Source organism: Hemiscyllium ocellatum, chromosome 7 (assembly GCF_020745735.1).
Source record: "Hemiscyllium ocellatum isolate sHemOce1 chromosome 7, sHemOce1.pat.X.cur, whole genome shotgun sequence".
In the NCBI taxonomy this organism is placed as follows: domain Eukaryota; kingdom Metazoa; phylum Chordata; class Chondrichthyes; order Orectolobiformes; family Hemiscylliidae; genus Hemiscyllium; species Hemiscyllium ocellatum.
In genome coordinates, this window is record NC_083407.1 from 53125706 (window position 1) to 53153607 (window position 27902).

Here is a 27902-nt window from a genome sequence, read left to right on the forward strand (position 1 = left end):
AATGGCATGATCCACTCTTGCTGGAGATGTTTATTACCTGACATTTATGTGGTATGAATGTCAATTGTGAGCCCAAGCTTGGAGGCTGTCCAGTCTTTCTGCATTTGAACATGGAACTGCTTCAGTATCTGAGGAGTCTTGAAATGTGGCAAACACTTTGCAATCATCAGTGAATATCTCCACTTGTGACCTTATGATAAAGGGAAAGTAATTGAAGAAGTAATTTAAGATTATTGGGCTCCAACACCTCTGAGGAACTCCTGCAGATATGTCCTGGAGCTGAGATGACTGGAAACCATCTTCCTTTTGTGCTAGGCATGATTTCAACTAACATAGTGTTTTCTCCCCATTCTAAGTGACTCTAGTTTTACTGGGGCTCCTTGACACCACACTTGGTCAAATGTGCCCTGGTGTCAAGGATAGTCACTCTCATCTCCACTATGGAATTCAGCTCTTTGGTCAATATTTGAAACAAGGCTGTACTCAGGTCAGGAGCTGAATGGCCCTGTCAGAACCCAAAACGAGCACACATAAGCAACTTATTGTTTAGCAAGTGTAGCAGCTAAACAATTTGATGACCCCTTCCACTTTGTTGCAATCATCAAGCCTGGACTGATGAACAAAAAAAGAACAAAGTGCGTTTCAGGCACTTGGTACCTACTGTGAAAAACTAACTTGCCTCTCATACCTCCTTGAAACTTTCCTTTTTTACCCTAAACCCACGTCCCCTAGTTATTGACATTTGAATTCTGGAAAAAAAAGACTCCAACTATCTATTCTATCCGTGCCTCACAATTTTGTAAACACTACCCCTCAGCTTCTGATTTTGAAATGAAAACAAACCAAGTTTGTCCAATCTCTCCTCATAGCAAATACCCTCCAAACCAAGCAAACATTTCCTTCAAAGACTCCACATCCTTTTAGTAGTGTGGTGACCAGAGCGGTTTGCAATATTCCAAATATTGTTATTGCATAGAATTTTAGTTAGGTCACATAACTTGCCAGTTTTTAAAAATCTGTGCCCTAACCGACAAAAGCAAGCATGCCATATGCCTTCTTGACCACATTACCTATTTGCCTTGCCAGTTTCAGGGAATTATAGACCTGTATGTGTAGATCTGCATGTCTTAAGGGCTCTGCCATTTACTGTATATTTTCCTTCTGCATTAGATCTTCCAAAATGCATCATCTCACATTTGTCAGGCTTATATTCCATCTGCCATGTCTCCCCCCAAGTCTCCAGCCAATCTATATCCTGCTGTATCCTTTGGCAAAACCCTCACTACTCTGCACCTCGCCCAATCTTTGGGTCATTCCCAAGCTTATGTTTCAGATTACCTCCCCTCCAAATAATTTATTTACAGTATTAAAAACAACAGGGAACCCAACGCCTGTCTCTGCGGAATATCACTGGTCACAGATCTTCAGTCAGAAAAGCATCCTTCCACCACTACTCTGTCTTCTACAATCAAGCCAGCTCAATGCTTATCTTATCACCTCACCACAGATCCCATTGACTTTACCTTCTGTATCAGCCTGCCAAGAGGAACCTTGTCAAATACCTTGCTAAAGTCAATGTAGACAACATCCACCACCCTGTCCTCATCAATCACGTTTGTCAGTTCCTCAAAAAAAAACTCATGCTTGTGAGATACAACCTCACCTTGCTAAAATGTTCATATTTCTTCCAAAAGTGAGTGAATCCTGTCCCTAATCATCATCTTCAATTAATTTCCCTTCCACTCACATAAGGCTCAATGGTCTGTAATTTCTTACGTTGTTCCTTTTTTCAAAAAAAAAGGACAACAGGGATAATGTTGACTATTCCCCAGTCCTCTGGGACATCTCCCGTGACTAAAGAATCATAGAATCCCTACAGTATGGAAAGCAGACCATTCAGCCCAGTAGATCCACATTGATCCTCCAAACAACATCCAACCGAGGTCAAACTCCCACACACCATCCCTGAAACCCTGCATTTCCCATGGCCAATCTATCCAACCTGCACATCTTTGGATTGTGGGTGAACACTGGAGCACCCAGAGGAAACACTGCAAATTCAGGAAGGATGTGCAAACTCCATACAATCACCAGAGGGTGGAATCAAACCCAGGTCCTTGGCACTGTCAGGCAGCAGTGCTTACAACTGAGCCACTGTGCTGCCACAGAAAGTATACAAATATTTTGTACAGATCCCCAGAAATCATCTCCTCGCCTCCCCCAGTATTCTGGGATAATTCCATCAGGTTCTGAGACTTGTTTACCCTGATACCTTTCAAAACACCCAACATTAACGCCTTTTTCATACTGTCACACCCTAGAATATCAAGATACCTGTCTCTAGAATCAGCGTCCACCATGTCCTTCTCCTTTGAGAATACTAATGCAAAAAGCTATTCCTAAAATGCTCCTCCACTGAAACCTTCATCACCTGACCAGGCTCATTCCTCACTCCCAAGTCTAGTTGGTCCCTTTCCTACTTGTCCTATTTATATATTGCTTCATTGTCAGTTCGTTGCTAGTGTTATATATAAAATATCCAAAAAATCGAAAATAAAGGTTGCAATTCTGAAGACAGCTGCAGGAGCAGAGGTACTTGTACACATATCTGCGTGAGTCTTTGAAGGTAGCAGGACACATTGAATGGCCAGCTGATAAAGCCTGGGATGCTTTCTTGACAGGGACAGAGTACCAGAGGGAAAATGCTGTGCTGAATTTGTATAGGACACCAGGTTAGCCTCTTGCTGGAGTACTGCATCCAGCTTTGGGAACCATACTTCACTAGAATCAAAAGACCTTGGAGAGAATGTAGACAGATTATGAGCATTGTTCCTCAAAAAATCTCAAATACATAGACTGGAGGAGTTTGGACTGTTGCCTTACAGGAAGGGAGGCCAAAAGGAGATCTGGTTGCTGATTCAAAGTCATCAGACGTTGGGATAGATTAGATTTAATGTAACTCATTAAAAAAACCTAAACGCAAGTTGAGGAAAATCTTTCACGCAAAATGGTTAAGGTCTACAATGCTTTGCCTGAATGTGTGGTGGATGCAGATTCAATTGACTCATTCAAAAAGGAAATCAGTCTTTTTTTCAAAAATGACAAATGTACAAGCTTGTGGTAAGGTAGGAAGGAAAATGGCACAAAAATGAATTGCTCAAATGAAAATTTGGTACAACACGATGGGCATGATACAATGCAGAAGGGCTGTGATTCTGCAATCTAAAAAAAATGAAAAATTATGCGAATGTCCAGTGTAAAACCTGAACAAAGGAAAAAAAAATGTGCATACACATACAAATGGAGAATGGGCAGCAGTGAAAAAGGGGCAAATGCAAAGGGGATAAAAAATTTAAAGGGTTGGGGGGGGGGGAGAGAGAGAGAGAGAGAGAGAGAGAGAGAGAGAGAGAGAGAGAGAGAGAGAGAGAGAGAGAGAGAGAGAGAGAGAGAGAGAGAAAGAAAGAAAGAAAGAAAGAAAGAGAGATTGGAGACAGCATACGTGGAGATACATGAGCACATGAAAAGGGGTAAACAAATGAGAATGCATGTAGAAAAGATTGAGAGCATAGGCAATAAATAAAGAGAGTGTGGTCAACAAACTATGCTGATTGAACAAATTCATCTTAGACCATAACATAGAGGAGCAGAAATTAGGCCAATCAGCCCATTGACTGGCAGAGCAGACTCAATCATGGCTGATAAGTTTCTCAACCCCATTTTCACACCTTCTCCACGTAACCCTTGATCCCTTGACAATCAAGAATCTATCTATCTCAGTTTTAAATATACTTAATGACTTGGCCTCCACAGTTTTCTGTGGCAGTGAATTCCATAAATTCACCACTCACTGCTAAAAAGTTTCTCCTTATCTCCACTCTAAAAGATCTTCCCTTTGCTCTAAGGCTGTGCCCTCTTGTTCTAGTCTCTCCTACCAATGGAAACATCTTCCCAATGTCCATTCTGTCCCAGCTATTCAGTATTATGTTTCGAGTAGAATCCCCCCTTCATCCTTCTCAACTCCATCCAGTATAGACGGAGAGTCCTCAAATGTTCCTCACATGTTAAGCTTTTCACTGCTGGGACTATTCTTGTAAACCTCCTCTGAACCTGGTTCAGGGCCAATTCATCCTTCCTGAGATATGGGGCCCAAAAATGCACACAATACTCCAAATATGGTCTGACCACAGCTTTCTAGAGCCTGGGAAGTACATCCCTGCTTTTATATTCAGGTCCTCTCAAAATAAATGCCAACACTGGATTTCCCTATCTAACTACTAATTCACCTGCAAAGTTACCTTGACAGAATTCTTGACTAGAACTCCCAAGTCTTTTTTGCACTTCAAACTTCTGAATTTTCTCCCCATTCAGAAAATAGACTATCGCTCTATTCTTCTTATCAAATACATGACCTCACACTTTCCCACATTATTCTCCATCTGCCACTTCCTCGCTCACTGTCCTAACATGTCCAAATCCTTAAAACCACAAGACATAGAAGTGGAAGTAAGGCCATTCGGCCCATCGAGTCCACTCTGCAATTTAATCATGGCTGATGGATATTCCACCTCCACTTATCCGCATTCTCCCCGTAGCCCTTAATTCCTTGTGACATCAAGAATTTATCAATCTGCAGTTTCCCCACCTCCTCAATACTACCTAACTTTGTATTGTCTGCAAACTTAGACAGAATGCCCTCACTTCCTTCATCTCGATCATTAATGTATAATGTAATAAAAGTGAAAAGTTGTAGTTCTAACACTGACCCTTGCAGAACACCACTTGTCACTGGCTGCCATCCTGAGAAAGACCCTTTTATCCCTTTTACCTCTGCTTTCTGCCAGATAACCAATCTTCTAGCCATGCTAGCACCTTCCCTCTAACACCATTGACCATTATCTAATTCAGCAGCCTCCTAGGCAGCACCTTGTCAAAGGTGTTCTTCAAGTCCAAGTAGATAACATCCATTGGCTCAAGTGAATAGAAGGAAGGGGGTCTTGTTGAACCCTGGTCTGTCTGGTGTTAGCTCATCTCAGCTGAGACATTAATGGAGAACTAAGGTTTGCAATTGAATTGGCACCAGTATGAGGTTGCTACTTAGTTCAGTTGGAGGTACGTGCTTGTCATCTTGGGCCAAGAACAGATTTGAGCTGGCTATAATCTCCCATGCTTGAGGAGTCAGTGAGAGAAAACACAAATGAGAAAGGAGAGAGACACAGAAGAGGAACTACACTGTAATGTAAAGATGATGGTATTCTTAAAGTAATTTGTAAATACAGATTAATGTATTTTTACCTTGCAGTGTCTTTCCCTTTCTAATGCTACTAGCAATTCATTTGGTGAATCACATGTTACTAGGTGTTGTGCCTCATTTCTTCTCACTGTCAGCAAGTCACTCTGTGGCCAAGGGTTCAGACACTGAGCTTGTCCAGGAATGTTGCCTGCAAATAATCCAGTACATAAAATGTTTAATTCAAAAGGTAATAATCAATCAGTTGTCTGACACTGAAGCACCAGTTTTCTATCTGCTCCAATGAACAACTTACTTATTTCTAACTCAGGAATCCAATTCTCCCTCCATTTACAATATTTCACCCTCTCTGGAACAGCACTGGGTTTGCAAAACATCTTGTCCCAAATGTAGTCTGATCCTCTGCAAAGATTCGTGGCACCATTACATCTCATCAGATGATGGCTTATTCCATGATTGTCAACTCTGCACTGAGCATAGCCTATTCTGATTGGCAATCTTTGCTGCTTTCACTGCAGAGAAAGACACTCATCTGAAATGGTGTACTATTTGCTTTTCTTGAGCCCTCTTTTCGAGCAGCTGGGAGCTTTACTTTTCAAATAGTCAGTCTTCAGCATTTCATAACTGGCTCGCAGATGTCAATGTTGCAGAGGTATGGGTGCCAAGAATATTGTGATCCAGTGGCTAAATCACTGTACAGAACACTTAAGTACACAGCTATTATCCATTGAGTGAAATTAAACAAGCCAGCAGACATTGTTAACTTAACAATGTTGAGTTTGAATTAATAGTTACTACGCACAAACTAACATTTGGTTCAATATCCATTGTGACAAGATGGACAGCTAACCAGAATTTGTTTTAAATACTTAATAAATCATTATATCATATGGTTCCATGATAAGGAACATCAGCTATGAAAACAGATTAGAGAAACTGAGGCTCTTCTGAGAGAAAAGTGAAAAGATTTGATGGAGGCAATCAAAATCCTAAGAGCTCTGAACAGAGTATATAGGGAAAATACTGTTGTCATTAGCAGAACTCCAAAAACTTGAGGACACCAATTTAAGGTGAATGGCAAAATAATTAAAGAGAGTTCACAAAGAACTTTTCAAATGTAATGAGTGGTTACAACCTGGAACATTGTTATCTGAATCTGGTAAACCATGCTTTCAAAAGAATGTTGGATAATTAACCAAAACAGGCAAAAGGAAGAGCTACGGGGACAAGTGACAGAATAGCACTAGCCACATTACTCCTGAAGACAACCAGCAGAGACATGATGGCCCATAATGGCCTCCTGAGTTATAATCATTTTATGTTTGGAACTTCAATGGTATATAAATAAACAGTTACAGTGTAAAATAAGTAGATAAATATATGTTAGTCTTCCTCCAGTTTGTCACCCACTTGACCAAACATTCAATTTTATCACAATGTCGCCAATCCAGTAAACTAGGTGAAAGATTAGAGTAGCAGTACAGCAGATTCCGTGCAACAAGACACTGCTCTCTGGAAAGGGAAAAGTAACAGTGGCTAGAAAACTCCAGCATTAAGATGACTGAAGGTTCTGACAAAAAGATAACAGATCATGGAAGATCATGGAAGTGGGCCAATTGATAGTGTAAAGCAAGGGTGGAGACAACCAATCACAGAGAGCTTGGCAAGTTTGTTTGATGGAACAGGATCTCTCCTACTCTTCCTTGCCAAGATGCAGTACCGGACAAGCAATAATCTCTTGGACTTGGACTTTCTCATCTCCTTCTGCATTCAGTTTCACAGCAGCATTAAATCTTAAATCCGGCTTAAATTTGAACTTATGGTTTTATTGAAATGCTTAAATAGTAGACATGTCTCTGCAGAACAGATTTGTTGTTCATACCACCACAGTTGAAACCTGCCTCAGCTAGAGCTGCTTGTAGTTGTGTTGAAGGTGGCTTTCTGGTCTGGAAAATTTTAACCAAACCCATTCACATCCCAGAGGTTACAACTTCACCATACCGTAATTAAACAGTAATTAGCAAATAAAGTGAAAAGTGAAACATTTTGATCATAGAATAAAATTAAGGGCACAAAAATAAGATCAATTTATTCAAACCGATAGAAGGAACTGGATCAAAATACAGTACAGAAGTTGAAGGCAATTCTTCCAAGATTTCATAAAACTGGCAGATAGCATCTCAGGGACAGCAATATTTGTTCTCTTCAAAACTGGAAACAGAAGTAATGTGGAAGCAAAAGTTAAACTATAAATCGTGTCAAAAGCCAAGAAAGGAACTTTAACAAGACCTGATACAGTTAGTAACATCAAACAAAAACAGTTTTATTTTTGGCTAAACAAAGAAGAAGAAAACACAGATTGAATAAAAAGAATAGTAGAAGAAATGCATTGGAGAAACAATGATAAAGCAAGGCTAAGTACAAGACCAATATTTAAAAACTTCATTATCTGAAGTTGCAATAGAAGGGGAATAATTAAATGAGGTGATTGGTCACAAAGACAAATGCACCATTGAACATATCTCATGAATTGTCTAAGCAATGAAGAGGGCAAGAAAGAATAAATATTGAGTAGTCATGGCTTACCTCTGGGGGTGGCAGAAGCAGACTGCAATTGTAATTTTGTAATGGTTTGATCTTTTATTGCCAGTTCTTGCTCTAACTCGTAAATCTGTATTTGAGCAAAAACAAAATCCATGCAATTGTTAACTATACTTTTTGCAAATATTAATGTTCTATATATTGAAAGACTGAGTTATGTTGATCATATTTCAAATGCTGTACAATACAGAATGCAAAGTTCACACACAAAGTAAAAATAAATAAAGTTATTTACAACATATGGGAAAAAGTGTTTGAAAACAGAAGTTACCAGAACTACAATATCTGCACGTTATTAACTAATTTATTAAAAACTTAGACGATACTTCAACTTGAGCAAAATTAAAAACTTTTGAATAATCTCATTCAAAGATTGCTTCTCAATTAGATTTTATGATGGGTTTAGATGAACAGTGGTTATTTTACTTGATTACTCATAAAGAAGTCTAAGCCGACAACCCAGAGAATGAGACGAAACCACAACTAGCAATTTAACAATGTGAATTCAGTTTCAAATAAAAATCTCTGGAATAAAGAGCTGGCCTTAATACAATTGCTGCTGGGGATACTAGAAATCTTAAGGGCCGGTTTAGTTCTGAAGGAGGGTCACTGGACCCAAAATGTTAATTCTGCTTTCTGTCCACAGATGCCTCCAGACTTGAGTTTCCCCAGAAATTTCTGTTTTGGTTAGTCATTTGTATCAATTCATTTTCAAGACAATTAATGATGGATAATTACTACCAGCCTTACCAACAGTATCCAGATCCCGATAAAGATTGTTTTTTAAAAAAAAAACGTTAAAAGGAGTTTAAGCTACACATTAAAGAATGGTTATGTATTATATTTTATATCACTTATTTGATCCTCAGGAAAACAGCACAACTTCTGATTTGAACATTTCTAGCAATAATTAATGAAACTGTTAAAACTTTTGCACATAGGAAAGGTTTGAGTGATGTTTGTATCACAATTGTGTTTAATACTAATTCCCTTCATATTTTTCTATAGAATTAGAATCCCTATAGTAGAGAAACAGGCTCTTCAGCCCAACAAGTCCATGCTGACCCTCTGAAGTGTAACCCACCCAGACCCATTCACCTATCCTATATTTACCCCTGACTAATGCAAAAACCTAGACATTCCTGAACACTATGGTCAATTTAGCACAGCCAATTTACCTAATCTGAATGCCTTTGGATTGTGGGAGAAAACTGGAGCACCCAAAGGAAACCCACGCAGGCACGGGGAGCCTGTGCAAACTCCACACAGACAGTTGCCCAAGGCTGGGATCAAACCCGGGGCACTGGTGCAGTGCAGCAGCAATGCTAACCACTTGAGCCACCAAGCCACCCTTTTTTAAAACTTGATATAAAGTATTTCTGAAGCCCTTCATTTCCCTATTGTAATTAGAATTAGAATCCCTACAGTATGGGGATTCTATAAGATTTGATTTTGCCATCAGTTTTATTCATTTTTGCTTGAATCAATCAATTTCCACAAACTTGCCTTTTGGTGCTACAGTTAAAGCTTTAAAATGCACATTTTTTCCCAATTTTTATTTGAAGAAAATTGTTAAGAAACAAAGATAAGTGTCTGAAACAGAAGCATTGGGATACTCTATAGTGATTCTTGAGTCTGGTGAGACAGACTATTCACCTGCACTAAACTAGACTCCAAACAAATATTGGACATTGCATCATCTTTCCCATCAGTTAATTCTCTCAAACCTTTCACATGCAGCTCCTCATCATCTGCCACTGACATATCTTGCCTAACACTGGCACTTGCGCTTTGCTCACTGAACTACCATTTGAAGACTTGCATGTCTCCCTTCACTTTTCTGGCTCTCTCCTCATCCTGAGCTTTTTATTCATCTCCTCAACTTAGACTAACCACTTCAAAAGAAGGATGGAGAGAGGTCAGATCTCTTCCTGATTCTACTGCTTTCCTCCAATCTATTTCAATTCATCACAGATTTGTTTACACTCCAGTTCTTTAAGAGAAGTTTCAATTATAAGTCAAGCAAATATTAGTTGCGAGCCTCTTTCTCTGTTTACCCCCATCCATCACAACCCCATCCACACTAGTGTGAGCAATGATCACTAATTAACGTTTCTGTTGAAAACACAAGGGAAATGATTAATTCAACCTTAAGCTTTTTGGTAGACCAACTAACAATAACTTGAAGGTATTCTCGACTCACTTTTTCTCTGATTCTTGCTAGTCTATGTCTATCACTTTTCATCTATTGAAGACAAACTTTCTGAAGCTCAAAAGAACACAAAACAAAAGCTACATTACCAGTTGTGGAATCAGATTTTTTTCTTAAATATACCCATGCCTTCAAACGAAACAATTATAAACATTTTCCAATGATCTAAACTACACAATTTTAAGTTTTTAATTTTAACCTCTTATCACAGCATTAAGCATTTCATGGTGTTGAGAAAATGGCAGATGTGAAAAACATCATAACAGAAGGATACAAATAACAAATGAGGAATCATATTAGGCGATTACGATAACTCTTAGTATTATGGTTATCTTAATATTGATTAAGATAACTATAGCATAAAGGACTTAGAGGCATGGCACAGTGGTTAGCAGTGCTGCCTCACAGCACCATCAATCCAGGTTCAATGCCGGCCTTGGTGAATGTATGTGGAGTTTGTATGTTTGCATAGGTTTCCTCTGGTTTCCCCTCAGTCCAAAGATGTGTAGGTTGGGTGGATTGGCCATGCTAAAAATTGTCCCGTAACATCCAGGCACGTGGAAGGTTAGTGGGACCAACCCATGGTAAAAACCTCATGTGAGGTTACAGGGATGAGGTGGGTCTGGATGATTTACTCTTTGGAGAGTTGGTACAGACTTGATGGGCTGAATGGGCGCATTCTGCTCTGTTGGGATTCTATGGTTCCACGAACACCAAATGTTTTAAATTTGTTATGGAGAAAGGAGAAAGATGGTCTGCACAAAAGGGTTTTGGATTGAGGTAAGGAAGTTTTTATTAAAGTGAGGCAGAATCTTGCCAAATTAGACTAGCAACAGCTACAACAGAAAGAGGGAAGTGTTCACAAAAGGTCATGGGTGCTGCAGGTGAAGGGTGATGGGTGTGAAGAATATGCCCAACATACACGAACATCAAGCCCAGAGAACCATGGATGTCTAAGAATATTCAGGACTGGATAAAAAGGAAAAAGAGGGGCGTACAACATGTACACAAAGAAGAAAACAACAGAGGCTCTAGTGGAGTATAGAAAGTGCAAGGGGAAATTCAAGAAAGTAACTAGGAGAGCAAAAAGGGGGCCTGAGGAAACACTGGAGGGCAAGATTAGAAAGAGTCTCAAAATATTCTACAAATATAGAAGGAGAAAGAGAATAACTGGGGAAAAAGTAAGGTAGAAGAAGGAAGGGTCACTGGACCAAAAACTTTAAATCTGCACTGTCTCCACAGATACTGCCAGACCTGCTGAGATTTCCCATCAATTTCTGTTTTGTTTATCATTTCCAATATTTGCAGTTCTTTGGTTTATTTTAAAGAGTTTAGCTTTTACTGACCAAGGGGCAATCTGTGTGTGAAGCTGAAGGGCAACAGTAGAGTGTTCAATAAGCACTGCACATTTGTCTTTACTCAGAAGGATGCAAGTACAGAATTCAAGAAGGTAGACCATGAAGTTCTTGCACAGACTGTTATACGCAGTGAGGAGGGATTAGAGGTTTCGGCGGATTTAAAAGTGGATGAATCCCCACGTCCAGATGTGTTGCATCCTCAGCTGTTACAGGATATGAGTGAGGAAATTACTGGGGTCCTGACCCAAATTTTTAAAATCATGTCTGGCTGCAGGGGTACCAGTCAAATAATATGGTTCCACTTTACAAGAAGGGTGGTAGAGATAGACCAGGCAACCATTGACCAATGAATCTAACAGCGGTTAGGAAACCATAGGAAAAAAATTGTGAAGAAAATTAATTTCCCTTTAGAAAGACAAGGCTTGATCAGGGATAGTCAACATGGTTTTGTTTGAGAGAGGTCATGCCCAACAAATCTGCTGGAACTTTGAGAGGTGGCAACCAAGTGTTTGGATGAAGGTAGGCAAATAATTAAGTTTATATGGGTTTCATCAAGGCTTTGACAAGGTTCCACATGGAAATGTGATAAAAAGGGAAATGCGCATGGGCTCCAGGATAACTTGGTGAGATGGATCCAGGATTGTCTTCTGTCAATAAGCCAGAGTGCTGGCAGAAGGCTGTTTGTGTGGCTGGAGCTCAATGTGCAGTAGTGTACTACACGGCGCAGTGCTGGGTCCCTTATTATTAGAGATATTTATAAATAGTGTAGATAAGAATGTGGGAGGGATGATACGCATATTTTTAGATGACAAAGATTATCTGGATGGTTGACAGTGAGGACGGTGTTAGGATATAGAAGAATATAGACAGATTGGTCAGATAGGCAGATCAATTGCAGATAGAAAATAGCCCTGGTAAACATAAGATGATACATTATGGAAGAAGGAACAAGCTAAGGGAGTACTCAGTGAATGGCAAGACACCAGGAAGCTCAGAGGAGCAGAAAAGGATCTTGTGGTGCTTGTCCACAGATTTGTGAATGTGGCAGAACAAGTTAACAAGGTAGTTAAGAAAACGAATGGGACACTTGCCTTGATCAGTTGAGGCACAGATTACAAAAGTAGGGAGGTTATATCGGAGCTGGAGCAGGCCACAGCTGGAGTAATGTGAGCAGTCTGGTCACCACACGGGAGAAAGTGGGAAATTGCAATGGAGGGGGTGCAAAGGAGATTCCCCACGATGATGCGTAGGATGTAGCAACTTAGCTATGAAAAGAGATGGTAAGCTCAAGCTGTTTTCTTTGGAGTAGAGATGGGGGGGGGGGGCGGAGGAGGAGATGGAGGGGGCGAGGAGGAGATGGAGGGGGGGGAAGGAGGAGATGGAGGGGCGGGAAAGGAAGAGATGGAGGGGGCGGGAAAGGAAGAGATGGAGGGGGCGAGAGGAGGTGATGGGGGGGAAGAAGAGATGTGGGGGGGATAGAGATGTGGGGGGGGGATAGAGATGTGGGGGGGGGATAGAGATGTGGGGGGGGGATAGAGATGTGGGGGGGGGATAGAGATGTGGGGGGGGGATAGAGATGTGGGGATGGGGGGGGAAATAGAGATGTGCGGATGGGGGGGCGATATGGGGGAGATAGGTGGGGAGGGGAAGAGGGTAATGGAGGAGGAGAAACTTGATACAGGTGCATGAGGGTCAGAAACAAGATGATGAATAGAAGGCATGTTCCCCTTAACCAAAGGCTCAAGAAAAACATAACATAATTTTGAACTAAAAGCCAGAGACCTGGAGATGTTTTAAAGGAAATAGATTTTCACCCAGAGGGTGGTGGGGGTTTGAAATGCACTGACTGGGCCTAGTATAAGCAGTAGTTTAGTTTTGGCGGTACAGACCTGGTGGGCCTTTTCTGTACTGTACAATACTGATTCTAGACGCAGGTACCTCAGTTTGCAGTGAAATGCACATTCTTTGTACCTAAATGTATTTCTCAAGGGAAGGCAATGGCAGAGTGGTATTGTTGGTAGACTATTAATCTAGAGACCCAGTAATATTCTGGCAACCTGGTTCAAATTTCACCATGGCAGAAAGTGGAATTTGAATTCAATAGATATCTGGATTTAAGGGTTTAATGATGACCAATAATCCATTACCATTTGTCAGGAAAAATCCATCTGATTCACTCATGTCCTTTAAGAAAGAAAACTGCCAATCTTATCTGGTCTGGCCTATATGTGATTCCAAACCCACAACAATGTGCTTGATTCTGCCCTTAAGGACAATTAGGGATAGGCAATAAATGCTGGCCGAGCCAGTGACACCCTCGTCTCATGAATTAATTTTTAAGATTGAGCATAATTTGTCAGACAACGTACCTTTTGTTCTGATACTTTTTTGATGTTGTCTCTCTCCATGCATGCCTGACGATAAGCTTCAAATGCTCTGTTGAGCTGCTCTCCGAGATTATTTTTATCCATATTTACTAAATCAATATTACGAACACAAAATATCTGCAATATAAAAACATGCTGTCTATTAGCATTTGCATATGCAGTTTCAACAGAACGTTTTAAAGCTATTACTAGCCTCAAGTATCTATAAAATGTTTATTTTACATCTACTGTTCAAGGACAGCAAAATCATGATTTAATCATGTGGGGAAAGCAAAATGCCACTTTTGCCAGGTCAACAAAAGCATATTAAACATGGATTTGGCACATTGTGGGTCTTAAAAAGGAGGTGGTGTTAAACACTCGCTGGTTTTTTGCTATTTTTAGTTCTATTTGTTTATCGATTTTGGATTTGGAGCGGTGAACACAAAAAAAAAATTGGTTTTTTGGGGAGACGGGTTTGGCAGCGATGAGACAGCATGAAAATTTGAAAGCTCCCAGTCTTAGACGCTACACCACCTTCTGGAAGCCCAAAAAGTAGAAAACGGAGTTAGAAGCATTGAACAGAGTAGGTGATCCTCATTGGTAGATTCAGAAGAATAACCAAATCCATTTGTATGCCTGTGATACAACATGTCATGAAAGCCACATAACTAATCTTGCCAATTTTATTATTTTCCTTTATTTATCCCTTACCTGTGTTCATTTGTCTGTCTGATTATAAACCAATAAAGTGACTATTGGAGTTTTGTAATGATTTAATTTTACGGAATACAGAGATAGAAAAGCTAACATGATTCGATTGTCTATCTCGGTGTCGTAACAATTTGTATTCTTGGTTACAGCCAATAGAAATCAGGGGAAAACTAGTCTGTTGTGAACCTCATCTTTTATTAAACATAGTTTTCTAAAAACTTACAGGATAATGTTAACCAAGAGGTTTCACACTGAAGCATTTCTCGGTAGATTTTGTTATGGTCTTTCACTGATGATGTAGACTATCCAATTCCATGTTGAACATTAATCCTTCACAATGGACACCAATGTATGGACACTGGCATTAAATCTGGCATCTGCTCCTCACCTGTTGCTCATTTACTCATAATTCACAGGAAATGCCATTTTAATAGCCAGTTTAATCACTAGGCATCATAATCTAAATACTTCAATTAAAAATGAGGCAACTCCAAAGAAAACCTAAGAGAATAAACTCATTTGATCAGCCATTGCAGAAATCATTAGTCCTTTAAGTCTTTTAGTCCAATAGTTGGGAGGAATTTTAGGTTTGCAATTATACCTCTGCTCCTGGTATCTTCAAGGGCTAAGCTTTGCTTGGGGCTAGCCTGCACCAACATCGAGACGAGTCTATGCAAATGACACTTTTGGGATTCTGTGTTCAATATGGTCTCCCTGCTATAGGAAGGATATCGTGTAACTTGAAAGGGTTCAGAAAAGATTTACAAGGATGTTGCCAGAATTGGAAGGTTTGAACTACAGAGACAGGCTGAATCGGCTGGGGACATTTTCTCCAGCGCATCAGAGGCGGAGGGGTGACCATATAGAGGTTTATATAATCATGAGGGGCATGGATAGGGTAAATAGGCAAGGTTTTTCCCCTGGGTTGGGAGAGTCCAGAACTAGATGGCATAGGTTTAGGGTGAGATAGAAAGATTTCAAAGGACCCAAGGGCAACATTTTCATGGTGTATGTATGGAATAAGCTGCCAGAGGAAGTCGCAGAGGTTGATACAATTACAACAATTAAAAGGCTTCTGGATGGGTAAATGAATGGGAAGGGTTTACAAGAATATGGGCCAAATGCTGGTAAAGTGGGATTAGATTAATTTAGGATATCTGATTGGGCATGGATGAGTTGGACTGAAAGGTCTCTTTCAATGCTGTACAATTCTATGATGCTATGACTCTATGTCTACCAAACCAAGACAGACAGACAGACATTCTCAAACTTGGAGTGCAGCGCACCTCAGGCACTCTGGGTCTATTCGAGATCCAAGCAGATAGACAGATGTGTATACATGGATCTCGAGAGTCAGTTAAAAATTGTTCTTGCAACAGGTAAACAATGATCAATTGTTTACATACAACTCTACTAGTAAACTCCAACACTAATAAAACTCCCATTAAGCAGACAGACAAAATAAAATTGTCGATATGAGCCAAGGGGGAAAGAACTGGGAAAGTAATTCAATGGCCTCAATCGACATGGTTTGTGGAGATGATCCTTTTGCTTGTCAGTGCTTGCTGTCCTCCTGATTCTTTTCATTTCCTCAAAAGGAGGTACTGAGCAGCTAGTTCACAAAGTAGAAAGCCACTGACGTTTTTGCTAAAAGCAACAGCTTACAGCTACTGGTGGAGAACATACTGGGAGCTTTTTTGGACTTCAGGAGTTTCCCACTGCACAAAAAAAAAAGGCTCACCTCACCTTCCAAACGTCTGAAGGCTCTTGGCAATAGCATTCACACTCACAAGCTAGGCAACTACTCAGGAGCCGACCATATCATTGTCAGAAGGAAAGTGGTCTTTCTTGTCCACAACTGGTCACAACTTGAGCAGCTAAACAACTTATTGCTGGCCATATTTCATGCCAGCAAATGTGCACAAGCTTCTTACACTGGCTGAACAAACCAAGTGCAACAATCCCTTCCACAGAGTCACAGTCATAGAGATGTACAGCACAAAAACAGACTCTTCGGTCCAACTCATCCAAGCCAACCAGATATCCTAAGCTGATCTAATCCCATTTTCCAGCATTTGGCTCCTATCCCTCTAAGCCCTTCCTATTCATGTACCCATCCAGATGTCTTTTAAATATTGTAATTATAACCAGCCACTACCACTTCCTCTGGCAGCTCATTCCGTACATGCACCACCCTCTTGTGAAAAAATTGCCCCTCGGGTCCCTTTTAAATCTTTCCCCTCTCACCCTAAACCTATGCCCTCTAGTTCTGGACTCCCACGCCCCAGGGAAAAGACCTTGTCTATTTACCCTACCATGCCACTCATGATTTTATAAACCTCTGTAAGATCACCCCTCAGCCTCCAACACTCCAGAGAAAACAGCCCCAGCCGATTCAGCCTCTCCCTCTAGCTCAAACCCTCCAATCCTGGCAATATCCTTGTAAAGCTTTTCTGAATCCTTTCAAAACATCCTTCCGATAGGAGGGTGACCAGAATTGCACACAATATTCTGACAGTGGCCCAACCAATGTCCTGTACAGCTGCAACATTACCTTCCAACTCCTATAGTAAAAAGTGAGGTCTGCAGATGCTGGAGATCAGAGCTGAAAATGTGTTGCTGGTTAAAGCACAGCAGGTCAGGCAGCATCCAAGGAACAGGAAATTCGACGTTTCGGGCCAGAGCCCTTCATCAGGAATTCATCATCCCAACTCCTATACTCAATGCTCTGTCCAATAAAATAAAGCATATGAAATGCTTTCTTCACTATCCTATCTACCTACAACTCCACTTTCAAGGAACTATGAATCTGCACTCCAAAATCTCTGTTCAGCAACACTTCCCAGGACCTTACTATTAAGTGCATAAGTCCTGCTAAGATTTGCTTTCCCAAAATACAACACCTCACACTTATCTAAATTAAACTCCATCTGCCATTCCTCGGCCCGCTGGCCCATCTGATTGCTGAGGTAACCTTCTTTGCTGTCTGCTACACCTCCAATTTTTGTGTCATCTGCAAACTTACGAACCATACTTCCTATGTTCACATCCAAATCATTTATCGAAATGAACAGCAGTGGACCCAGCAGCAATCCTTGTGATATAACAATGGTCACAGGCCTCCAGTCTGAAAAGCAACCGTCCACTACCACCCTTTGTATTCTACCTTTTGAGCCAGTTCTGGGTCCAAATGGCTAGTTTCCTCTGTATTCCATGAGATCTAACCTTGCTAACCAGTCTCCCATGACAAACTTTTTTGAATGCCTTACTGAATGACTATCCCTAATCAGTCCTTGCCTTTCCAAATACATGTACATGCTGTCCCTCAGGATTCCCTCCAAAAACTTGCCCATCTCCAACTTGCTCATTGGTCTATAATTCCCTTCTTAAACAGTGGCACCACATTAGCCAACCTCCAGTCTTCCAGCACCTCACCTGTGACTATCGATGATATAAATATCTCAGCAAGGAGCCTAGCAACCACATCCCTAGCTTTTCACAGAGTTCTAGGGTACACCTGATCAGGTCCTGGGGATTTATCCATCTTTTATGCATTTTAAGACATCCAGCACCACCATCTCTGTAATATGGACAGTTTTCAAGATGTCACCATCTATTTCCCTGCATTCTCTAACTTCCATGTCCTTCTCCACAGTAAACACTCAGGCAAAATGCATGTTTAGTATCTCATCCCATCTCCTGTGGTTCCACATATAGGCTACCTTGCTGATCTTTGAGAATGCCCTATTCTCTCTCTGGTTACCCTTTTGTTCATAACATATTTATAAAACCCCCCTTTGGATCCTCCTTAACTCTATTTGCCAAAGCTATCTCATGTCCTTTTTGCCCTCCTCATTTCCCTCTTAAGTATATGCCTACTGCCTTGATAGTCCTCTAGGGATTCACATGATCTCTGCTGTCTGTACCTGACATAAGCTTCCTTCTTTTTCATAACCAAAACCTCAAATGCCTCTAGTCATACAGCATTCTCTATACCTATCAGTCTTGCGTTTCACCATAACAGGAATATACACTATCTTTGGACTCGTTACCTCATTTTTGAAGGCTTCCCAGTTTTCAGCTGTCTCGTTACCTGCAAACATCTGTCCCCAATCAACTTTTGAAACCTTGGGTTTTAAAATTAGCCTTTTCCCATTTTAGTCTACATCAAAAATACAGAAAAGTAAAAAGATAATGACTTCACCGTTGAAATGAATCAAAAACAATTCAATTATTTGCTGCAAATCACTGACCAAGAATCACCACTGTGACGAATTCAATGAATTCTGTTAAAAATACAGGGACATGACTTTAACATCTGCAATCGACCGGGTATAAAAATGGTCACCTCAGATGCATTGAGCAGGTTGCCAAACTTGAACACTTGATCTACAAGCCAAAAGCACTGGCACTGAGAGGGAAGATGGGCTCAAAAATCAATTTATGGCATTTTGGTGAGCAGAAATGCAACCAGTTTCAATCAGAAAATCTAAAGACCTAGAACTAAAAGCACTAAAATTCCCAGTTGTCAAATTAGTTAACAAAAAATTTCAAGTAGGCCTGTGGCAGACACACCAAGAGTCATATTCAGTCCGTTCAGTGTCCCTTAAGGGCTATTTTTAATCATGGATTCGAGTTTATGGGCTAACCTTTCAGGGATATTCAAGACAAAATGGAGTTTGAACTTGGTAAACTGCTTACCACACTACCCTGATCAAATGGTCTTACCAAAAAGAACCATTAAGTCATTCATCTGGAATTGCAAGACATCGAAATAAGATATTTGTATGGCATTTTATATTTCAGAGCTACACCACTGGATAAGGAGTTACCATATACAGTACAGATCATGTTCAGAATGCAAGTGAGAATTAATTACCCAGCCACTAATCCAAATTCTTAGAGATGCAGGGAGCATTTCTTGACAAACATGGGAGCAAGATACTGCATGGCCTGTATGCAAGGGTGGATCTACCTTAAGTAGGGCTAAAGGTCAGAGTCACACCCCCAGGTCTCATGAATTACATCACTTAGCAGATCCAAACCAAGAAGGAACAGAAGCCAGATAGATGAAGTATACAATATGTCAATTGCGCAATGAACTTGGAAAGAACACTCTCAAGCAACAACAGTTTGAAGGAACACAAGACAACAATCAACATACTGGTGCAATGTCAGCAGACTAAGGAGTGTCAAGGGCAAAACCCACACTTCATAACAAGATCTGGCGGAGTTGTTCAACCACCAAAATAATTGAATTCTTAGACCTCCGTAGACATGACTTCCTGACCCGTGGATTGCAATCACCAGTAAGAATAGGTGACAACACCGCCTCTTCCATAATCCTCAAGACTGGTACCTCACAAGGCTGCACACTCAGTCTCCCACACTCACAACTGTGTGGCCAAATTCCACCACAACTCCATGTCTTAAAAAAAAATTCAGTCATGGGATGAGGGCTTCACTGGCATGGCCAGCATACATTGCTCGTCCCTACTTGTCCAGAAAGCAATTAAGATTCAACCACATTGCTGTGGGTCTGGAGCCAAATGTGGGCCAGACGAGCAAAGGACAGCAGTTTCCTTCCCTATTGGACACTGGTGAGCGGAGTGGGTTTTTTTCACAATTGATATTAGACTCTTAATTCCAGATTTTTAAAATTTTTGAAAATACCACTGGACCATAGCCTCCCCTCTCCGTTTATAAGTTTACTGACAACACCACCATTATTGGTCAGATCTCAAACAATGACAAGACAGAATACAGGAAATAGATTGCATGCTTAGCAGCATGGTGTGAAAACAACAAATTTCTCCATCAACTTCATCAAAACGAAGGAACTGATCATTGACTTCGGGAAATGGAGTGGAGGGCTCGCCCCTGCCTTCAAATGGTACTGAGGTGAAGATTGTCGAAAGCGTCAAGTTCCTGAGAATGATGACCACCAAGAATCTGTCCTGGTCCACTCACAGCGGTGATAGTCAAGAAAGCACAACAACATTTCTACTTCCTCAGTAGGCTAAGGAAATTCAGTATGTCCACAAGAACTCTTAACAATTTTCATAGGATGCTTTCTATGGTGTATCTATTTGGATGCATCACAGCATGATATGGGAACTTCTCTTCTGAAGACCACAAGAAACTACACACAGTCATGAAAATAGCTCAGTCCATCACACAAACCAACCAATCTTCCATCCACCAACATCATCTATTATTCCTGCTGTCTCGGGAAAACAGCCAACATTACCAAAGACCCCTCCCATCCCAGTAATACTGTCTTCCACCCTCTTCCATCAGGCAGAAGATATAAAAGTTTGAATACGTGTACAAATAGTTTCAAGAACACTATTTTCTTCAGTTTCTTTCCCACTATTATGAGACTTTTGAACAGACCTCTCAAATGTTAATTCTGATCTTTCTCTCTGCATCTTCTCTGTAGCTGTATTCTGATGCACTTTGTATGGTATGATCTGTCTGTATAGCATGTAAAATACCTTCACTGCATCTCAGTACATGTGACAACAATAAATCAAATCACTCACTGAATGGGCACATTAATAAGATGGGCTTATAGGGATGTGGGCAAAATGCTGGCAAATGAGGTGAGGTCAGTTTAGGACACTGGTCGGTGTAGACAAGTCAGACTGAAAGGTCTATTTTTGTGCTGTATAACTCTGTGACTGGGCAAATTTCACAATACCCATCCATGTATAACCAATTTTGTCATTACCAGTGTTTGTATGCTTTTACTTGTAACATACAGGAGCTATCTTTGCAGAAAAGGGGATGTTGTGCAGTCTTATCTGGACAAAGTCTCTTTAAAAAGATCAACCTGCAAATAAGCTAAGTACCCAGATATTGTCACAGGCCCACTGCAGTGCAGCACTAGATGCACAGACATTATCTGGAGATTACTCTGTACTGTACATACATTAGTTTAGCTGTAAGTAAATCCAGAAACCGTCAAGTAAATGGAATGCAAGCATCTCATGTGTCACATCCAGATGACCAAAAAATGCTTAATATTATAAGAACCAAAAGAAAGTCTAAGATAGAGTGAAAGACAGGAAAGTCTGAACAACAAGACAAAAGTGACAAAGTAAATAGTGTAGAGGCAAGGACAGAGAAACAAAAACAAAAAGCTTAAATACAATGTTCCTGAAAGCACAAATAAGAATGAAACAAGCAAAGAAAATGAATCATCATGGGACAGAGATTATGATCTGAAATTGTTGAACTCAATATTGATTTTAGAAAACTGTGAAGTGCCTATTTGAAAGATGAAGTGCTGTTCCTAAAGATAATTTTGAACTGGAACAGAGCAGTAACCTATTGATGGTCAAGACATCAGCATGCATGCAAGGTGGAAACTTAAAAGGACAAGCCACCAGAAGCGGAGAGTCAAATTTGTTCTGGAAAGTAGTTACTTAATGTGTATGTGATCTCATCAATAGAGAGAACCATTGGTAATCAGGAATACAGTAGACTAGATTAAATGAAGGACACAAATTGCTGCTACATCTGAGAATGCTTGGGGCAGTGGTCTGTGAGGGTGGAGGTTAAACATTACATTCTGTGCATTTTCATAGAAAAATGACTCCTGCTTGTACTGTTTTCCCAAGCTTTCGCAATACATAGAGGCATTTTAAGTAGGGATAAGGTTATGCTGAGCCAGTAAAATGGTAACAGGAAGTAAGATTATTTGGTTGGGTCACAGGGTCACTGATGGGAAATGGTTTAGTAAACAATCAATAAAAGGATACTTTTGCTGATCGTATTTTAGCACATTACAACATTCAAAATATAAAATGTTCCAATTGAGTATTGTGAGCAGCAATCAAATACTGAATGAGAATCTGCAAGGGAATGGGCAGGGTTAGGGACAGTGTATGTTTGGGTTCCTCTTTTCTATTGCAGTCCATGAGAAGGAGAAGTTTTTTTTTAAATTAACTGTAAAACATGCCCAAGTTTATTTTGAACATAAATGCTGGTAACCATTAATTGAGTTGTTAAGATAACGCCTTGATTCCAAGAAACAATTCGACATTCAACACTATCTTAGGCGGCTGATTATTCAATACCTGGGATATTTCCTTGTGAAGAAAGAACATTTCTTAGGAATGCTATTTTCTTTTTCAAAGTTTCACAATGAAACCTGCTCCCTGCACCAATGAGTTTCACAGATTCTTCAGGTGCTCCAGCAATTACACTATAACAACGTCATCCAAATATATCTTACAAACGACAATATTAATAATGATGGTGCCTTTATGAACTAGGACATGAACATAGGACATAGGACAGTACAGCACAGTATAGTACAGTACAGGCCCTTCGACCCCTTAATGTTATGCCAACCTTTTTTTCCTACTCGAAGATCAAACTAACCTACATACCCTTCATTTTACTACCATCCATGTGCCTATCCAGGAGTCACTTTAATGTCACTAATGTCTCCATGCACACACGACTCTCGGTCTCAAGTACCTACTTCTGACAACTCCCCTAAACCTTCCTCCAATCACCTTAAAATTATGACCTCTCGTTTCTGCCCTGGGAAAAAGTCTCTCATCATTTTGTTCACCTCTATCAAGTCACCTCTGATGTGAAAGCCAATACACCAGACACCTTAACAATCCTACCAACTTGGGTGGAAACTTTGAGAGGTCTAAGGACATGGATGCCAAGATCCCTCTGTCCCTCCACTGCCAAGAATCTTGCCTTTAACTTTGTAATCTGCATTCAAATTCAACCTTCCAAAATAAATCACTTCACACTTTTCCAGGCTGAACTCCATCTGCTACTTTGCAGCCGAGCTCTGCATCCTGTCAATGTCCCACTGCAACCTACAACAGCCCTCCACACTATCCACAATTCCACCAACCTTTGTCTCATTGGCAAACTTACTAACCAACCCTTCCACTTCCGCATCCAAGTCATTTATTTTTAAAAAAAATCACAAAGTGCAGAGGTCCCGGAACAGATCCTTGCAGAACACCACTGGTCACTGGGTTCAGACTGAATACTTTCCTTTTACTACCACCCTCTGTTTTCTATGGGCCAGCCAATTTTGTACTCAGACAGCCAAATTTCCCTGTATCCATGCCTCCTTACTTTCTGAATACACCTACATGGGGAACCTTATCAAACGCCTTGCTAAGATAAAATAAAATGCTCGAGGGATACTACATAGCAGCTGATTGATGGAGTAGAAAATTTCAAGAGCTTCACTAGTAAGGGGAGTGAACAGATTCAAATTTCTTTGCATTTCATAATGCAAAGCAACCATTTGTGGAAAACAGTCTAACTCCTGCTTCCTATAAATGGATGCCCAGAAATACAACAACAACTGCATGTCAGAGTATAAACAATATCTGTGAACCAGCTAGATTACTGCAGTGCACTATCTAGCTCAAATGTAATCACCTTGACCAGAAAATACTAGCCTGAATCTCCAGCCCAATCTAGAGTTCCTGAGAAGAAAAAAATACTTAAAAAGTAAATGACTTCGTAAATGTAAATTTTAATCAATCATGATAAAGGGTGCACGCACAGAATAGATTGGAGAAAGACACTAAGGTGGAAAAAAGGGAAAGCAAAATATGCTCTGAGACTACCTTAAGAGAACATAAATAAGCATTTTTAAACTTTGGGAAAAAAATAAAAAAGGCAGTCAGAGACAGGATGGCACAAATTAAGGAGGCAAAGTACTAAATGAGTGCTTGGCACTTGTTTCTCAACAAGACATCTCATTAGCTTGTTGATGTCATATACATGGACTTTAGTAAGGCATTTGAGAAGGTTCCCCATTGTAGACTACTGGAGAAAGTGAAGTCACATCATGTGCAGGGTGTTCTAGCTAGGTGGATAAAGAGCTAGTTGAGCAACAGGAGACAGAGAGTAGTAGTTAAAGAGAGTTTCTCAAAATGGAGAAAGGTGACCAGTGGTGTTCCACAGGGGTCAGTATTGGGGCCATTGTTGCTTGTAATATACATAAATGATCTAGAAGAGGGCACTGTTGGTATGATCAGCAAGTTTGCAGATGACACAAAGATTGGTGGAATAGCAGAAAACATAAGGGACTGTCAGAGAATGCAGGAGAATATAGATTAACTGGAGAGTTGGATGGAAAAAGTGGCAGATGGCTTTTAATCCAGACAAATGTGAGGTGATGCATTTAGGCAAGACTAATTCTGGAGCAAATTATACAATGAATGGAAGAGCCTTGGGAAAAGTTGATGGGCAGAGAGATCTGGGAGTGCAGGTCCATTGCACCCTGAAGGTTGCTGCACAAAATTGTACAAGACATTGGTTCGGCTGCATTTAGAATACCATGTACAACTCTGGTCACCACGTTACCAAAAGGATGTGGACGCTTTGGAAAGGGTGCAGAGAAGGTTTACGAGGATGTTGCCTGGTATGGAAGGTCCTAGCTATGAAGAGAGGTTGAATAGATTAGGTTTATTTTCACGAGAAAAAAGGAGATTGAGGGGAGACCTGATTGAGGTTTACAAAATCATGAAGGCTATAAACAGGGTGGATAGAGACAAGCTTTTTCCCCAAGGTGAAGGATTCAATAACGAGAGGTCATGCTTTCAAAGTGAGAGGTGGAAAGTTTAAGGGGGATACACACGGCAAGTACTTCACACAGAGGGTTGTGGGCGTTTGGAACACGTTGCCAGCAGAGGTGGTAGAGGCAGGCAAAGTAGATTCATTTAAGATGGATCTGGACAGATGAATGAGTAGGTGGGGAGCACAGGGATACAAATGCTTAGGAATTGACCGACAGGTTTAAACAGTACATTTGAATTGGTTCAGGCTTGCAGGGCCGAACAGCCTGTTCCTGGGCTGTAAATTTTCTTTTTTCGTCTTTGTAAATGAGAAGCTAAAAGCCATATTGCATCGGATGAAAATAGAGTACACCATTGGTGATATTCGAAATAGAAAAACATTACCAATAAAATTTACCAGCTTGTTTGAAAATAGTGAAAGGTTGCACCAGTGATAAATTACCTGACATCATATTGTGGTTACAGCCTGGTAATTTTTATTGAATTGAATTTATTGTCACATGTACCAAGGCACAGTAAAAAGCTTTCGTCTTGCAAGCAATACAGGCAGATCAGAGTTAAGTAACATAGATAAGTAAATAATAGGTAAAGAGCAGCAAAAACAAAAACACGGGTACAGGCGAATGTAAAGGGTTTGGAGTCCATTCAGTATTCTAACAATAGGGGAGAACTGTTTTGAAACCAGCTGGTGCGTGTGTTCAGGCATCTGCACAGCTTTAGGGAAAAACTGTTAAAGCTAAGTCAATTTTTGTAAATTAAAGATTAGCCTGAAACTTGGGGCAGGAAACTAAAAATATATCAGCTTTAAGTCACCTGACAGTAACACCGCAATTTCACAGGGAAAGTGAGACATTCCCAGAAACATAAAAGCCCTCATCTAGAATTAAATGAAGTCTTGGTGATTTGTTATTAGAATGTAAATTAGGTACTGACCAAAAAAAAAAGATTTAGAACCAGAGGAAAGTGACCAGCGATCTCCAAAATGCCAATGCCTAATATGGAGCATGGCTTATTTCTTGTGAAAGATAATCTGGCACTGGCCACCTTAACTCATCTGCTAAGACAGAAAGCTACCTAACTACAGGTAAATTTATAAAGACTGACACTAACATTAAGGAAACATATGTGATTGTAATCAGTAGATTGCAAGACTTCAAAAAATTCATTTGGAAATTCCCTGATCTGTGTTGGCATTTAAGTTATTGGACTGTGCTAAGGTATTAATAATGGACAGACTTTCAATTAGACAGGAGCTAAATTTGCAGATATACATATACTGTGACAACACAAGCTGGAAGCACTGAAGATATTACTCAGAAAGCATCCCTTTCCAGCAACATTCATAATACAAAGGAGGAAATTGGTAGTATGACAAAAAAGGAAGGACAAAATGGTAACAAATTGAGAAGACCATCCACGTAGTAGTTGCAAGTTTTGCAAAGATTTGTAGCTCAGATTGAGGTTTTGGATGTAGGTTTGTTCACTGCGCTGGAAGGTTCATTTCCAGATGCTTCGTTACCTTACTAAGTAACATCTTCGGTGGGCCTCAGACAAAGCAATGCTGAAAATTCCTGCTATTTATATGTTTGGGTTTCTTTGAGTTGGTGATCTCATTTCCTGTGGTGAAGTCACTTCCTGTTCCTTTTCTCAGGGGGTGGTAGATGGGGTCTAAGTCGATGTGTTTGTTGATAGAGTTCTGGTTGGAATGCCATGCTTCTAGGAATTCTCATGCGTGCCTTTGTTTGGCTTGTCCGAGGATAGATGTGTTGTCCCAGTTGAGGAGGATACTAGTGAGAGAGGGTCATGTCATTTTGTGGCGAGTTGGTGTTCATGTAGCTTGGTGGCTAGTTTTCTACCTGTTTGGCACAGTCCTTGCATGGTATTTTGTAAATGACGCTAGTTTTGCTCATTGTCAGTAGTAGTTGCAGGTGGCATTACAAAATTAGGACTGTATCTCAAAATGAGGGCAAAAGTGCAGGTCATAATTTTGAGAAAAAAAGAAAATTTGGTATTTACAATCAGATAATGAACTGCAGAAATGCTTGGTGTGTAGTCAATTGATGTTACAAGTATGATTCAAAGTACCATTATGCTATGAGCAGTCCTTCAGGAGGAAGATGGAGATGCAGATCAGAGAGCGCGAGCATTTGTTTTCGTCTTCAGAAGCTTCAGCCCAATGGCAACTGCATTGGTGGCAGTATCTTTCCATTGTGCAGTTACAGTATTACGCAGTGGATGCACATCTACAGAGCAAGCTAATATGCTACTGAGATTCGATGTACTAAAGATCAGAAAAAGTTAAGGAATTTGAGCGTTCTATCCATTTCAGGTTTTGGAATAACACCGAAATCTTTGAAAAGAGTGGTCTTGTCTTGGAAAACTGCCAGAATCAATCATTTCATTAGCACAGAATGCTGGAGAATGGAAAATATGTAATTTATAGATTTGGGACATTTCTGGACTCCTGTAATGGATGATAAACTAGTGCTCTTGACGTCAGGGATAGAAATTTTTAAAAAGTCAATTGTGTTAAAAATTATAGAGGCAAGTTATTGATCAATCATATAAAAAGGCAAAAATTTTAGTAAAGGATGGGTAGTATAATAAGCTCAAAAGATGAGATCAATGTGAGATTTGTTAGAAGTATCAAAGAATACCATTATGGCCTATAGAAAGTCTGCCTTAGCAGAAGCTTTCAACAAGGTGGTGGCACTGGTTTAAAAAGATATAGAACAAAACAAAAAGAGGATCAAACTGCCACAATAGAGTTTTTCTGATGGTGGACAGATCAGTTCAGATGGTCACTGAAGCCATTGGTCCCCAAGGACA

At 40.3% G+C, this 27902-nt stretch overlaps 1 protein-coding gene across 4 annotated transcripts in view; it reads right to left on the reverse strand.

Moving 5' to 3' along the window:
• The window catches only part of LOC132817445 (TRAF family member-associated NF-kappa-B activator-like), a 94913-nt gene that overhangs the window by 49928 nt on the left and 17083 nt on the right, over nucleotides 1-27902 (reverse strand). For all 4 annotated transcript variants that reach the window (XM_060827890.1, XM_060827889.1, XM_060827888.1 and 1 more), the window contains 3 exons: nucleotides 13789-13923; nucleotides 7835-7919; nucleotides 5293-5438 (listed from right to left, as the gene is read on the reverse strand). In XM_060827890.1, coding sequence (XP_060683873.1) covers nucleotides 5293-5438; nucleotides 7835-7919; nucleotides 13789-13890 — 333 coding nt within the window. In that variant the 5' untranslated portion in view covers nucleotides 13891-13923. The remainder of the gene's footprint in view (nucleotides 1-5292; nucleotides 5439-7834; nucleotides 7920-13788; nucleotides 13924-27902) is intronic.